Source organism: Megalobrama amblycephala, linkage group LG14 (genome assembly GCF_018812025.1).
Source record: "Megalobrama amblycephala isolate DHTTF-2021 linkage group LG14, ASM1881202v1, whole genome shotgun sequence".
NCBI classification, from domain to species: Eukaryota; Metazoa; Chordata; class Actinopteri; order Cypriniformes; family Xenocyprididae; genus Megalobrama; species Megalobrama amblycephala.
In genome coordinates, this window is record NC_063057.1 from 41,348,968 (window position 1) to 41,365,065 (window position 16,098).

The following is a 16,098-nucleotide window of genomic DNA, read 5'->3' on the forward strand; positions in this document are numbered from 1 at the left end:
CACATTCTTACAGTTGAGTAAAAATCAATGTCGTCTTCAATGTGATTTGTTTTGGTGATTGGTTTACAATGATCTAAGCTAATCATATGACTGGTCTTTGACCTGAGCATCCTTAGAAATATTATATGTCAACATGAAATGTACAGAAAATGCAGACTATAACATGACATCATTGTTTTCTCCAGAGCTGATGTATACATAGATGAACTAAATTAATAACTTATGATTTTTACAACAGAATGAATCAATACTGAACTTACTGGACAATGACACAATTTTTTTCCCCCAGTTAACACTGTAAAGCTGCTTAGACTCAATCTGCATTGCAAAAAGCGCTATATAAATAAATGTGACTTGACTTAAGGGTAATCTTGCTTTAATTTGTAGTTGTTTGTCATTCTCTAGCATTCTGTGCAAACTGCATTCTGTATGGTTTCTGTATACCTGTGGAATGCTACTTTGATGTCTTAATTATGGACTATATTATATGGAGCGTTTGCAAACCTTGTGTGTGTGTAACCTATTAGACTAAAGCAAGGGTCTATCACTATAAAATTACTTTAATTTAATGTCTGCAAAGTGAAAATTTTTTTGCAAAAAGTGAAAAGTGTCCTAAAAACAAACCAAAGAGTGGAAGGGGAAAAGGGGGGAATTAATTAACAAAATTAATGACAAAAAGGAAAAAAAATACAAGAAACAGGCAAGATCCATCTCTTCATTCAATCCAGTAGGGGTTATTTATTTTCCCTTTATTTTTATTTTTTTCAGCTGGTAATTTGTAATTCTATCTATAGTTGATTGTTGTTGCTGTTTTGTTTCATGAGCACAATTTTGTACATGTTTTTAATTTAGTGCAATTTTATCAACAAGCAAAATCTCCAGTCTTCCACATGAATCTTTAAAAAGATTGTGTTTAATTGTGAGCGAGAGGTGGGGGGAGCTGATTACACTGACTCAGGGTGTGTTTTAGGTACTGCCTGTCCTCTTTTGGAGCTCTATTTAAGCAGCAGCCTGACCAAACACATCTCACTTTGCCAGCTTCGACCAGACCAGCTGCTCTTGAGAAGAAGTTCAGACTGCAGTCATCCATGTAAGTACGCTTTCTCTCACAGGCACTTGATTTAAGATGTCTGAAACTGTATGAGATTATCCAACCCGATTTTCTGCCACTGCATAGGGTGCAAAGGAGCTAAAGGCACTCCGTAAGAAAAAATGTGCTTTTCACTACTCACAAAGTGTATGATAACAGGAGGAAAAAGGTGGTTTGTTTGATTGTTTAAAAATTGAAATGTATGAGGCGGCCTTTTACCCCACACAGGGTAAAACAAGCATAGGGTAAAAGGCATAAAGTATTGATACAAATACTAGAAACAGAGATGTTCACAAGTCCCTGCGGTCAGGTCCAAGTCAAGTCTCAAGTCTTTAGGGGTCCAAATGAAATCTCAAGTCAAGTCTTTGTTCTATTGTATTTGTTTCAGCTGGTTGTTATTGTAATTAACAGTGTATTTAAATATCAAAACAGATAACTTTTACTTTAAAATGGTCTAATAAAGCACACAAAATACTACTTAAATAATTTGTATTACTTTCTAACTTTATGCAAATTTATACGACTTAGAACCACTGCAAGGAAAATAGTGCTGTGTATTTTGAGCTATACGAGTTGTCCTAGTTTGCTGTAGATCAAGCAAAGTCTTCCAGTGAGCGCCGGCGATAACAAAACCTATGGGCCCTATACAGGGGCGTCGGACTGGGGGGGTAAAGGGTACCGAGTACCCAGGGCCCGAGGCAGGGGGGGGCCCTTAGAAGTCAGTTTTCTATACATACATATACATGCACTAACATTTGTATAGCATTTATGTACAAATAAAAAAAGTTCCTGTGAAAAACTAAACTTGTAGTTAGGCACTGGTTTGGTACAAAAAAAAAAAAAGTCATTTTCATGCTGTGCAGGGCCCCACCACCCCTCTCGAATCAATGTAAATGGTACGACCCGCAGGTCAGGTGCTTGTGCTGCGGACCTGCGGTGAATCAGTTAATGAGACAGGAGCTGGAGTTAGCCGTGATATGAACTAGGAAGACAGGGGAAGAGTCATGTCTTTCCTTAAGAAAGGAAAATCAGGGGCTCAAAAACGAAAAGAAAAGAAGATTAAAGAGAGAAAGGCAAATGAGGGCAAGCAGTTTCTCACTCAGTTTTTTGAAAAGAAATGTGAGCTCCAAATGCATCATCGAGCATTGACATTGTTTTAACATAAATATCTACTCCAGGTAGAATAGCATACATTTATGTTCGTACTCTATTTGAATAATATACCAATACTTTATAGTATCACACCCTACATAGCAAACAAACAATATTTCTGGGTAACAGGGAGTGAGAAGCAGACGCAGGCGGAGCTGGGAGCTCAACACACTGCCACTCCAGGCAGCTGCGCAGCTTGTCTCCTCTTCTGCTGCAGTTCTCCCCAGAGTCAGAAGTTTACATGAAAACACTGTATATTTCCCTCCATTGTCAAAATCTAACACCCGCGAAAACACAGATCGTTAGCGCCTATTTCCGCATCGTTATGCAAATTAGCTCGCGCACGCTCTTACATTAAGTACAGGATTGTTCTCAGTTTAATGCACATCTTAATGATTGAAAATGACTTATTTTAAAACATAATTCAAAGACTGAATGTCTAGTTTGGCGGTTAGTGTACCCTGTGATTCTATAGTCTGCATTTATTTTAAACAAATAATCAGCAATTAACTTGTACTTAGCCTATACTTTAAAAAAGGTATTGTGACAATAAAGGATATTTTAGCAACCATTTGAAGCCATATATTTCAGTTTCAGTCCCTGCAGCAGCAGGCCCCTCATCATGGCCAGGTGAAAGCAGTGACAGTGAGGTGGATGTGACAGTGAGACAAGGTGAGCTTTTAGTGGAATTGCCTGTTTTAACACTTAGTAATTAGTAATTAAGTGTTAAGAGGAAATAGGCAAAATGGGTACATTGTTATTGTACACATTTAAACTTTAAAGGGATAGTTCACCCAAAAATGAAAATTCTGTCATCATTTACTCTCCCTCAAGTTGTTCCAAACCTGTATGATTTCCTTTCTTCTGCTAAACACAAAAGAAGATATTTTAAAGAAGGTTGGTAATTAAACAGTTGCTGGTCCCCATTGACTTCCATAGTATTTTTTTTCCTACAATGGAAGTCAATGGGGTCCATCAGTCGTTTGGTTACCACTGGAGCTGCTGAATGCCATATACAAAATGCAGCTAGAAAGCATTTTGGAGAAGTTTGCATTGGCTTGAGGATCTTTTGTACACTCCCAGTGACTGTTGCTGGAGGGGAACATGCTTTCAGTAAACTTAAACTTGTAAAGAACTATTTAAGATCAACAATGTCCCAGGATAGACTGAACAGCCTTGCCATACTCTCTGTAGAAAGTCAGTTGGCCAAAAAACTGGACTTTAAAGACCTGATCAGCAAATTTGCGCATGCAAAGACCCGTCAATGGGCATTTAGTAAAAACTGACATTATTTAGTTTGTGTTTATTAATGTTCAGACCAAAGTTTTTTTCTCATTTGGTATGGTCATTGTTCAGAACTGCTTTACAGTATATTTGATTTAGTCCAGGTATGGACCTGCTAGACCTTTTATCATCTCAGTAAGTAGTAGTACTTTTGACAATAAAACAAAAATATATTAATCAGAGTGTGGCTTATTTTGTTTACATTTTAAGTGTTTTTATGATAAAAATGTAATACCCCACCCATTGGTATCACTATGGTATTTGGTACGGGGGCCCAGCAAGATGGTTTGTACCCAGGGCCCAAAATTTGGTGCTACGCCCCTGGCCCTATAATACACCCGGCGCAATGCGACGCAAGGCGCAGCGCAAGTGTGTTTGCTAGTTTGCGTCCGGCGCCGTTCGCGTTTTCCCGTTCAGCGCCACGTCCTTAAATTAGTAAATGCATTTGCGCCAGTTAGTGCGCCCATGGGCGTGCTGGTCTAAAAAAGAGGTGTGTTCAGACGCATTGCCGGCGCATTGCTATTTTAAGGAGCTGAAAATAGACTGCGCCATAGACCAACTCAAACCTGGTCTAAAGTCTAAAGTCAATGGCGCAATATTTTTTTGTTAGAGCGCGTTGGTAGAAACTGCGCCTCTGGGCGCGTCCACAGTGCGCGTTGACTTTGCTTATTACACACAGACACATACGCATCACACAAATATGCCAAATATTAAAAACAAAAGGATTACAGTGTAAAAGAATATTATTGTGTAGGCTACATAAATATAAAAATGTAATGATGAATAGTCATTGCGTGTATTAGAATTAGGCTACCTATTTTCAATTCAGCCTATTACTACTTATAATGATGAACGAAATTGGCTAATTAATTGAACAATCGTGCCAATACACACACACAGGGGCGTAGCACCAAATTTTGGGCCCTGGGTACAAACCATCTTGCTGGGCCCCCGTACCAAATACCATAGTGATACCAATGGGTGGGGTATTACATTTTTATCATAAAAACACTTAAAATGTAAACAAAATAAGCCACACTCTGATTAATATATTTTTGTTTTATTGTCAAAAGTACTACTACTTACTGAGATGATAAAAGGTCTAGCAGGTCCATACCTGGACTAAATCAAATATACTGTAAAGCAGTTCTGAACAATGACCATACCAAATGAGAAAAAAACTTTGGTCTGAACATTAATAAACACAAACTAAATAATGTCAGTTTTTACTAAATGCCCATTGACGGGTCTTTGCATGCGCAAATTTGCTGATCAGGTCTTTAAAGTCCAGTTTTTTGGCCAACTGACTTTCTACAGAGAGTATGGCAAGGCTGTTCAGTCTATCCTGGGACATTGTTGATCTTAAATAGTTCTTTACAAGTTTAAGTTTACTGAAAGCATGTTCCCCTCCAGCAACAGTCACTGGGAGTGTACAAAAGATCCTCAAGCCAATGCAAACTTCTCCAAAAATGCTTTCTAGCTGCATTTTGTATATGGCATTCAGCAGCTCCAGTGGTAACCAAACGACTGATGGACCCCATTGACTTCCATTGTAGGAAAAAAAATACTATGGAAGTCAATGGGGACCAGCAACTGTTTAATTACCAACCTTCTTTAAAATATCTTCTTTTGTGTTTAGCAGAAGAAAGGAAATCATACAGGTTTGGAACAACTTGAGGGAGAGTAAATGATGACAGAATTTTCATTTTTGGGTGAACTATCCCTTTAAAGTTTAAATGTGTACAATAACAATGTACCCATTTTGCCTATTTCCTCTTAACACTTAATTACTAATTACTAAGTGTTAAAACAGGCAATTCCACTAAAAGCTCACCTTGTCTCACTGTCACATCCACCTCACTGTCACTGCTTTCACCTGGCCATGATGAGGGGCCTGCTGCTGCAGGGACTGAAACTGAAATATATGGCTTCAAATGGTTGCTAAAATATCCTTTATTGTCACAATACCTTTTTTAAAGTATAGGCTAAGTACAAGTTAATTGCTGATTATTTGTTTAAAATAAATGCAGACTATAGAATCACAGGGTACACTAACCGCCAAACTAGACATTCAGTCTTTGAATTATGTTTTAAAATAAGTCATTTTCAATCATTAAGATGTGCATTAAACTGAGAACAATCCTGTACTTAATGTAAGAGCGTGCGCGAGCTAATTTGCATAACGATGCGGAAATAGGCGCTAACGATCTGTGTTTTCGCGGGTGTTAGATTTTGACAATGGAGGGAAATATACAGTGTTTTCATGTAAACTTCTGACTCTGGGGAGAACTGCAGCAGAAGAGGAGACAAGCTGCGCAGCTGCCTGGAGTGGCAGTGTGTTGAGCTCCCAGCTCCGCCTGCGTCTGCTTCTCACTCCCTGTTACCCAGAAATATTGTTTGTTTGCTATGTAGGGTGTGATACTATAAAGTATTGGTATATTATTCAAATAGAGTACGAACATAAATGTATGCTATTCTACCTGGAGTAGATATTTATGTTAAAACAATGTCAATGCTCGATGATGCATTTGGAGCTCACATTTCTTTTCAAAAAACTGAGTGAGAAACTGCTTGCCCTCATTTGCCTTTCTCTCTTTAATCTTCTTTTCTTTTCGTTTTTGAGCCCCTGATTTTCCTTTCTTAAGGAAAGACATGACTCTTCCCCTGTCTTCCTAGTTCATATCACGGCTAACTCCAGCTCCTGTCTCATTAACTGATTCACCGCAGGTCCGCAGCACAAGCACCTGACCTGCGGGTCGTACCATTTACATTGATTCGAGAGGGGTGGTGGGGCCCTGCACAGCATGAAAATGACTTTTTTTTTTTTTTGTACCAAACCAGTGCCTAACTACAAGTTTAGTTTTTCACAGGAACTTTTTTTATTTGTACATAAATGCTATACAAATGTTAGTGCATGTATATGTATGTATAGAAAACTGACTTCTAAGGGCCCCCCCCTGCCTCGGGCCCTGGGTACTCGGTACCCTTTACCCCCCCAGTCCGACGCCCCTGCACACACATATATATTAACGGACTCATTGCGCGGAGCTATTTGAAAGCCTGCATTCAACGCAGACGACTGAAAGATTGACTGGCCACTTAACAGGTAATTTCAGCAAAACATCACTCGCTGAACTCCTCAGTTGAATCGGTGTGTTTAATAAGTCAGTGTATTTTATAATGTTATATGTTATATAATATATAATTATATAATATATATAATGTTATATCCTGCTTGTCCCGTAGATGATCTGCTCGCGCGCTTTAACTTCGCGCACGAGCAGATCGGTTTCTTCGCTTGAAAAGCGTTCAGCTTTTCCGCCAACAAATTCCGCCATGTAAATAGCAATCCGCCATGGCGCGAGCGCATCTCGCTCTTAAAGGGAATGGGAGATGACACTCTGATTGGTTTATTGAACGTTACGCCCATTACTCATTAAGAGAATAGGGACAACCCATTTCAAAAATGCGCCCCGGCGCACGGACCGTTTTTCCGTCGTTAAAATAGCAAAAGTGGATTTGGACACGCCCTGGGCCCTATTTTAACGTTCTAAACGCAAAGTGTAAAGCGCACGGCGCAGGTGCACTCAGGGCGTGTCCAAATCCACTTTTGCTATTTTAACGACGGAAAAACGGTCCGTGCGCGGGGGCGCGTTTTTAAAATGGGTTGTCCCTATTCTCTTAATAAGTAATGGCCGTAACGTTCAATAAACCAATCAGAGTGTCATCTCCCATTCCCTTTAAGAGCGAGATGCGCTCGCGCCATGGCGTATTGCTATTTACATGGCGTACACGCGATGAATCAGTTAATATATATGTGTGTGTATTGGCACGATTGTTCAATTAATTAGCCATCATTATAAGTAGTAATAGGCTGAATTGAAAATAGGTAGCCTAATTCTAATACACGCAATGACTATTCATCATTACATTTTTATATTTATGTAGCCTACACAATAATATTCTTTTACACTGTAATCCTTTTGTTTTTAATATTTGGCATGTTTGTGTGATGCGCATCCCTGCGTGTAATAAACAAAGTCAAAGCGCACTGTGGACGCGCCCAGAGGCGCAGTTTCTACCAACGTGCTCTAACAAAAAAATATTGCGCCATTGACTTTAGACTTTAGACCAGGTTTGAGTTGGTATATGGCGCAGTCTATTTTCAGCTCCTTAAAATAGCAATGCGGCGGCAATGCGCCTTAACACACCTCTTTTTTAGACCAGCACGCCCATGGGCGCACTAACTGGCGCAAATGCATTTACTAATTTAAGGACGTGGCGCTGAACGGGAAAACGCGAACGGCGGCGGACGCAAAATAGCAAACACACTTGCGCTGCGCCTTGCGTCGCATTGCGCCGGGTGTATTATAGGGCCCCCTGAGTGCACCTGCGCCGTGCGCTTTACACTTTGCGTTTAGATCGTTAAAATAGGGCCCTATGTATAGACAAGCGTTACAGTAAACAACACAATGAACAACATTTCCATCTGTGTGATAACGCGATATATTTCGTTTTTGATAACGCGATATAATAATGCACTGCTACTTAACAGACCGATCTGTGGAAATGAGTCGGACACACAGGGTTATAAAAAGCGCATGGAAGTGCTCGTTCGATCCAAATACAATTTAACGTGGTAAATCTGGATATTATATGAATTATCAAATACTTGGGCAAAAATAAATGAAAAAATTAAAAGGACATGTACTTCTTGAAAATGGACCATAAGCCTCTGCAGCTGTGCAACACCGCAGCTTCCCTTCGGATTACTTGATTGCTTTTCAAATGAAATGACAAAGTTTATCTCAAGGTAAGGCTTGGCTATACTGTTATTATTTATTGCTAATTTAACAAGTTTTCTAATTGGTGATGAATTTGCGTGCCTTCAGATGCGTCAAGCGCTCGATGGCTTGGTGTGTTTAGAGATGATTTGTGATATTAGCTGCTGCAGCACATATTTGGGAATGAATAAGTAGTAAAATGTGGTGTTTCATGCCATCGTTTGGGGTAGTACATAGAAAAAGTAATCAGGAATGTCACGTCAAAAGATTTGTATTTTTCACAAGTCTCTGTCTTCAAGTCCAAGTCAAGTCAAGTCTTGGATATTTGTTCACGAGTCCAAGTCAAGTCTCGAGTTAGTAGTTCTCGATTCCGAGTCAAGTCTCGCGTTAGTAGTTCTCGATTCCGAGTCAAGTCTCGAGTTAGTAGTTCACGAGTCCAAGTCAAGTCTCGCGTTAGTAGTTCTTGATTCCGAGTCAAGTCTCGAGTTAGTAGTTCTCGATTCCGAGTCAAATCTCGAGTTAGTAGTTCACGAGTCCAAGTCAAGTCACAAGTCGTTTATTTTTGCCACTTAAGTGCGACTCGAGTCCAAGTTGCAGACTCGAGTTTCCATCTCTGGAAATTAGAATAATGTTTTTAATAATATCTAAGTTAATACTTAGCTAAGTTTATTCTATTTGGTTTTATTCCTCGTTTGGTTTATTTTGATAATTAATTTTTGTTCAGTAAACATACTGTCATTAAAATGTTAATTTTAAATTTAATTTACAGAAACAAAATTATTTACGAAATTAAGATTCTGAAAGCGTTGAATGAGATCCCATAATTATTTAATACAGCTCTGCAGTAGTAACAAATACACACAAAATTTTAATATATATTATTAATATTATATTTTTAAGTACAGTATGATGGTTTCATCATACATATGGTAATTATCTCTAAGGTGGACACCCAGCTTAATATAAGACATTTACTATCTGAATATAACCATGTCATATCAACAAATGGAAAAGTCAGCCAGCTATTTATTATATTAATTATTTAGCCCCACCAGCACGTCAAGGATTGAGAAGGGTCCGTCTGCATCCCGAAGTACAAAAACCACACCCCTTCAAGTTATGCCTCATGTGAAGAAACAAGCATTTTTATCACTGACTAAAACAATCTTTTGAAATAATTTTAGATTTGTAAGTTTATGTTTGAAATGTTTTTAAGTATAACTTATATTACTTTCAAATCTTATGAAGTATGAAATATTGTGAACACACTGCAAGAAAGTATATAGCTGATGCTAATTCTAATCTGTTTATTATTTTCAGATCAATTTCATCCAAAGATGTCCTACCCAACAACTCTAGAGCTAATTGGTGGACAAGGAGGTAGACGATTTTCATTTACTGGTGAGAACAACGGTGCCAGTTTAGAGAAGATCTGGGTTTGGGTTGGAGGATGGCAGGTGAAGGCTGTCAGGGTTTGGCTTTCAGATGGGAGAGATCAAACTTTTGGAGAACCAGCTGGAGATCATCAAGAGTTCAAGTTCCAGCCTGGTGAGTGTTTCGCCTCACTGTCCTTGTGGGGAAACGGAGCAGGAACACGTCTTGGAGCTATCAAATTCACAACCAGTCTTGGGAGAGAATTCTTTGCGAAGATGACAAGCTGGGGTTTAAAAACAGAATATCCCATGGATGTCAGCTCTGGATTTTGTTTGGGAGTTGTAGGAAGCGGTGGTGCCGACATCGACTGCATGGGATTCATGTTTCTCAATGCAGTTCAATCAACAGTTCTTACCAATGTCAACTATCCCACTATCAACCAACTGATACCAAAGGTGGCAGTAGAAGAAATCAAATCCATCACTTACAGGAACAACTCCTCTGTCGCTCAAAAACAAAAAGTTGAAACCTCAAAGAAAATAACTAACACATCTTCATGGTCTGTGAGTGCAAGTTTGACAGCAACATTTAGTATGGAAGTGAAGGCTGGGATTCCAGAGATTGCAGAAGTTACAGCAGGATACAGTGTTAGTGTTGGACTTGAAAGCACTTACAGTCAGGAGTACACAGATGAGAGAACCGAAACTCTGTCTACTGATGTTGATGTGCCACCAGGGAAGAAGGTGGATGTTAACATCACCATTGGAAGAGCAACTTTTGACATGCCTTACACTGGCACAGTGAAGATCACCTGCAAGAATGGCAGTGTGTTACAGTACAATACCAAGGGCACATACAAAGGCGTCACTTACACTGATATCAAAGTGGAGACTAAGGAATCTCCTCTGTAATGTTAAGACAGATTGCACATGTAACACAATTTCTTTGATTACTTCAAATTTTGTCAATCAGGTATCGGTTGTTTTACATTTAGGCCAAATTTTTGGGGTTTTTGGGGATTTTTTTTGGGGGGGAGGGTAGGTGTTCAGGGGAAATATATATATGCGTGTGTGCACAACATTTACTGTTTTCAAATATATATGATAATATAACAATACATAAATATTCATTTAGATTCATACTTTGTGTAATCACTTTAAAATAACCTTTTAGGTTAACGGGTTCTGTAACTTTTTTTTTTTTTTTTTTTTAAAGACTTAAGATTTAATTAAAACTGTTACAAGCAATGATTCCTTGAATTCTTTCCTTGCTGTGCAAAACTTTTCTCTATTGAGTGGACTTTTTGGCCACATGAGCAAAAATATTCCTATGTGTATGTACAGGTAACAGACCTGTACATACACACAAAAAGAGGTACATAATTTAGTTGTAACTTTAATGTGCTATTTCTATTTGATTTGACAGTTTAGTAATATAAAACCACATTTCTGAAAAATAAGCAGTTCAGGTTGTCCAATTGTTTACAGTCCTGTTAACTTAAATTTTGAGTTAAGTTTTTAGCAATTGGGAGAGATATAGAAATAACGAGATATAAACTCAAAATTATTAGCAAGAAAAAAAAATCAGAATTACAAGATGTAAACTCACTATTATCTTTTAAGTTTTTAAAAAACAAGCTTCCATAAATATTTGAGGACTTGTACAGAATGTAGAGCGTGTAACAAGACCGGCAATCGTTAAATTCACCCTGGCGCAAGCAGAGAATCAGAACCAAATATGTATTGTGCATAAGATTTATTAACTAAATCACGAACACATCTTATCTAAAAAAAAACCACACACAATCACACTGTCACGTTTCCACCCTCTGCTGCTTCCTTTCACTCCCCACCAGAGGTCTCCGTTTCTACATTAAGACTTTTTCATTGCACACACGCAGTCACTTCACTCTGGACTACATTTCCCACAGTCCCTCAGCTAGGCACTGATCACACTCACACCTGTTTCCCATCAGGTTCCCTTTATAAGCTGCACTCCTTCACACACACTTTTCCGTAGTCTGGGTAAACCCAGCCTGATCTGCCGGCGATTTGATTTCGCCCGGCAACTCAGTCTGGAAACATACATTCAATTCTGCTGCATCTCTTACATTTTTGCGGGAACCAATCACAGACTGGCTTAGCCACCTTGCTCGCTATTGGCGGGTATAACACGATGACGATAGAGAAGCGACGGCAAGCAGTTTTCAAACTCAATCTGATCTACCCGTCACTCATATATCACAATGCACAATCACAGTGATGCCGATTGTGTTAAGCATTGATGCCGATTGTGTTAAGCATTTACCTTATCTGAGAGAAATGTAGCAGAGCGTTGATCCGACAGTTTCTTCATAGGAGGATTACAAACGGCGAAAGCCAATTGATGACACACAACGATTCTCTGCTGTTATTTTGGTGGTTTGCTTCACGATGTGAGTACAGGACTCTTTTACTTCAATGCCCCTTGTTGGTAGACAATATTTTTATTATTTGCTCTATATGCTTCGTCTCCCTGCTTCTTGAATCTCGCGCCGCCTGAGCTGACTGGAATTCTTTTTGGTTGTCATGACAATGACGTAGTTTAGGGCGGCTATATTCCGCGTTCATTTACACTGAACCAGAACAGCATCAGAGTCGCCTTTTAACCTCTCGACGATGCTGAATGACTTCTTTAGTTTAGCAAACAAATCGCTCGACTGGGTGTAAATACCACTCACTTTCATGTTTTTGGCACAACCTGCAAAAATCGCTCAATGCCATTGCTGCTTCTGCAAACCGCGGATCAATGCTACAAACCAATACAAACTAGAGTTTTCGCATCGCTCTGCAAAGAACGTCACCCGGATTGTTGATCTGATTGGTTGAAGGACTATCCAATTGCGTGAATAATGCTCGTTGATCACGCCTCTTGTGCAGCAGAAAATCCATACAGACTCTCCAGACCAATGTTCAATTTTAAATTGAGCTTGGTCTGGTGATAGCCAGACTAACTTTTCAGAGTATTGTTTAGCCTTGTTTTCGACCTTTTCTCCGTGTTCCTTGTTCCTTGCCTTGCCTGTGTTTTTGACCCTGGACTGTTTCCTTGATGATTATTGTGTGCTGCCTGCCTTTACCTTTGCTTGTGTATTGGACTACTCTTTTGCCTTGCCTTCCTGTTTCTGTTTGCTGGCGTTTGACCTTTGCCTGTATGACTAAGCTCATATTAATAAAGCCTCCACGTGGATCTCCAACTCCGTTGTCCTGTCCCCTTCGTTGCACACACATACATGGGTAAAATGGAAAGTGACAGAATAATACCGGAAATGGAAACAGGGAATGAAACAACGAAGAGTCATTTAACCATGAAAATAAACCATTAGCTAATTATTTTAATAACACCTCATTAAGAGGATTTTACTGCTTATCCTAAACCTCTGTTTAGTTAAAATATGCCATACTTGCATTGGCTTGGAAGATTAAGCAGTTTGTAAAGTTTCTGAAGAAGTGTTTCATGGTTCCTTAAGTTGATGGGACTCAACGTAGGGAAGAGCCGATGGTTGCCCGATTGGGTACCACAAGCACATCAACCAGAAGAAGCAGCAGTAGAAGCAAGAAAAGAGACGGGTCACTGTGAAGTTGCCATTTAACTCTGGTCAGTGAGCCAATGGACACTTAGGTTTTCAGAGGGAAGTTTTACAATCCTTTGTTCTTCTAGCAGGGCATTTGTAAATGTAATTTACAAATGTTCAAGAGAAGAATGCATGAATGGATAAAATGTATGCATTCAATGCAATTAAAGTTTGTTTGGATAAAAGCATCTGCCAAATGCTTAAATATAAATGTCAAAACAACAAAAAAAAACATTGACCATTTAAATAAAATAAACAATAAAAATGTTTAAAGTAACCAAATGTTTCAAACAGATTAAAGTGTAAGAGAACACAACTATAAAGAACAATAATACTGGGCTGAAGGCCAACCAGTGCAGTAGAGAAGGCGGTAGCAGCAATCAAGCATGGACATTGTGGGGTGTGTTCAGCAAGGAAGAGGAGACCTTGGATTAACAACGAGCTGTCCAGAGTAGACCAAAGCCATAGCACCATAGCAGAGGAAGATGGTGGTAAAGGAAAAACGTAGACAGGAGGAAGCAGCAAAGTGGGCCAAGGCATTCTTGCCTGGCAAGGCCAGACTGAAATATCTAAGATATATGTCAGTCTTGTCAGTCCGCCCTCCGTCGCGATTTGAGTCAACTCCAAAACGTACCGTGCAATCAGATTCGTTTATTTCAGTGACACAAACAGCGTCACTCTAGTGCGGCGAAAGTCCCTTCAATATCAACAAAGATGGTGCACAGGAGACCCGAGAGTTCGTTTCTATTCAGCCGTGAATTCAGTTTTAAATTACCAAAAACACATTAATTATTTACTTTTTGCTGTTGACTCTCTTGTTGCTTTGCTAATGTCATATCCGCCCTTCTCTGATTGGTTTACTCCGCTTCCTGTTTGCTTGGATTTGCTCCGCCCTAGAAATCGAATTGATTCAATGGCCGACCAGACTCATCCGCTGGTACAGTGGTGAGGCTGGATTTTCCAGGCAAAAGGCATTCTCCCTTGGTAAACAGGGAGACAGTGGGATAGGGTGGAGAAGATGAGGGTCAGCTGGAAGGACTTGTAGAGCAAGGAAGCAAAGCAGCTTAGCTTTATCATCAGAGCTACTTATGACATCCTTTCAACACCAACTACTCTCCATCAGTGGTTGGGTGAAGATCCTGGGTGTGCTCTCTGCTCCAGTCCAGTTTTCCTCAAGCACATACTGACGGGGTGTAAAGTCAGCCTCATATAGAGTCATTACACATTGCATCACAGCCAAGTCCTCTTGAGGAAAAATGTATTACCACCAATTCTTTCTCTGGAGCATGACCAGCTTCGGATAGCCTGCGACTGGAAGATGGTCGGCAGCTTGTTTTCCCCACAGAGATCACAACCTCTACCCTCAGGTCTAATAAAGTTCTCATCCCCTCAGTGAAGAAGGTCTTCATCATTGAATTCACTGTACCCTGGGAAGATTCACTGGAAGAGGCTTATGAGCCTGTAAATACCTGAATACCTAAGATATGCTGAGCTAGCTGCTGAAATACAATGCAGATGAAACACTAAACACTAAAATCAGTCCGGGGGGAGTAGGATGCAGAGAATTTGTGGCATCGTCTACTACTAACTGCAGAAAGATGAAAAGACGGATGGTTAAAGGTTGTCTGGTGTTTGGCTGAGGGGGATTGGATTTGTAAACCTTTGATGAGGAGGGATATCTGGGGATTTGAAAAGTCGGGGCACTGTTGGCCATGGATGAGCTTGGAAAGCAATGTATGCCACTGAGGTAGACTTTGATTGTTCCTGGCTGAACTGAATTGGTATGATGGAGGTAAGAGATGAAGGAGGGTATTGAGAGGAGGGAAAACTCTGGGGAAAAAACATGTGGAAGTTTTATTTTGAAGGAACTCCGAGCTGTCCAGTAAGTTTGGAGTGTTCTGGGGGAAACGGAAATGGTATTGTATGGTTGTATGGTATTTGTGGATGTGATATGAAGATGTCTTGAGGGAATGGACCAGACAAATATGAGTTCTAAATCTGGAGGAATTGGAGTTGGATTGAAGTCTGCTTCCAGATCAAATGTTCTACATTTGAAAAACGAGACAAAGCATCTGTGATTTTATTTTGGTGACCTGGGATATGTTCATCTATGATGACGAACTGGTGACAGGCAAAAATTCTAAGGGGAATTTAACATTTCGGAACCCCATAGATTGCTTGGTCTATGTTGTGGTGGTGGAGAATTCATCTAATTTGGCTACTCCAATTGGGCTTATGCGGAATGATTAGAAAGGTGGAGAATCAAAAGGGGCCAATCATAAATCCAGAATCTAATTATTTTTGCTGAGGGCTTCCACTATATCGGGTCCAGCTGTTGAGGATTATAAATTATTGCAGTTATTGAAATTTTCTGTGAGGCCTGAAAGAAAGAACAGGTTGGAAATTTTTGTCTGGATGGTGTCCATTTCACTAGCTAACAGGGATATAATGATTGGAGAAGAGAGAGACTGCACATTTAGCTGCAAAGCTTGAGGTAGATATAAAAATGACTGCTCTGAAGGAGGAAGATCAATGTCTGCACCTGATGGAATTAGGGAACGGTTATGGGTTGAGAATATTGGTTGTTCCATGGTTACTGTGTTGGGAGGAGCTGGAAGAGGGACTGCTGTGGCGAGAGAATGAGCTGGCAAGCGGATCGGACCTGAAGAAGTGTTAAGTGTTGGAAAAAGATGGATGCTGGGCAGAGGGCTCCATTACTGACTGGTGTCCAAGATGGCTGAAGCGAGAGAAAGGGGTGGGTTGGTGGGCAAAAGGAGTGTTGAGATCATTTGCGGAGGCAACCT

At 39.9% G+C, this 16,098-nt stretch overlaps 1 protein-coding gene across 1 annotated transcript; it reads left to right on the forward strand.

The window, feature by feature from the left end:
- Positions 1–659: 659 nt before the first annotated feature.
- On the forward strand, positions 660–12,144 carry LOC125244794 (aerolysin-like protein). The gene is made up of 2 exons (XM_048155049.1): positions 660–1,090; positions 9,631–12,144. Exon 2 carries the CDS (start codon positions 9,648–9,650, stop codon positions 10,593–10,595), a length of 948 nt encoding a protein of 315 aa, XP_048011006.1. The 5' UTR covers positions 660–1,090; positions 9,631–9,647; the 3' UTR covers positions 10,596–12,144.
- Positions 12,145–16,098: the final 3,954 nt, after the last annotated feature.

Bases quoted from the DNA above. Each gene is read 5' to 3' on its own strand.
- LOC125244794 (XM_048155049.1), top strand. From the start codon at position 9,648: ATGTCCTACCCAACAACTCTAGAGCTAATTGGTGGACAAGGAGGTAGA.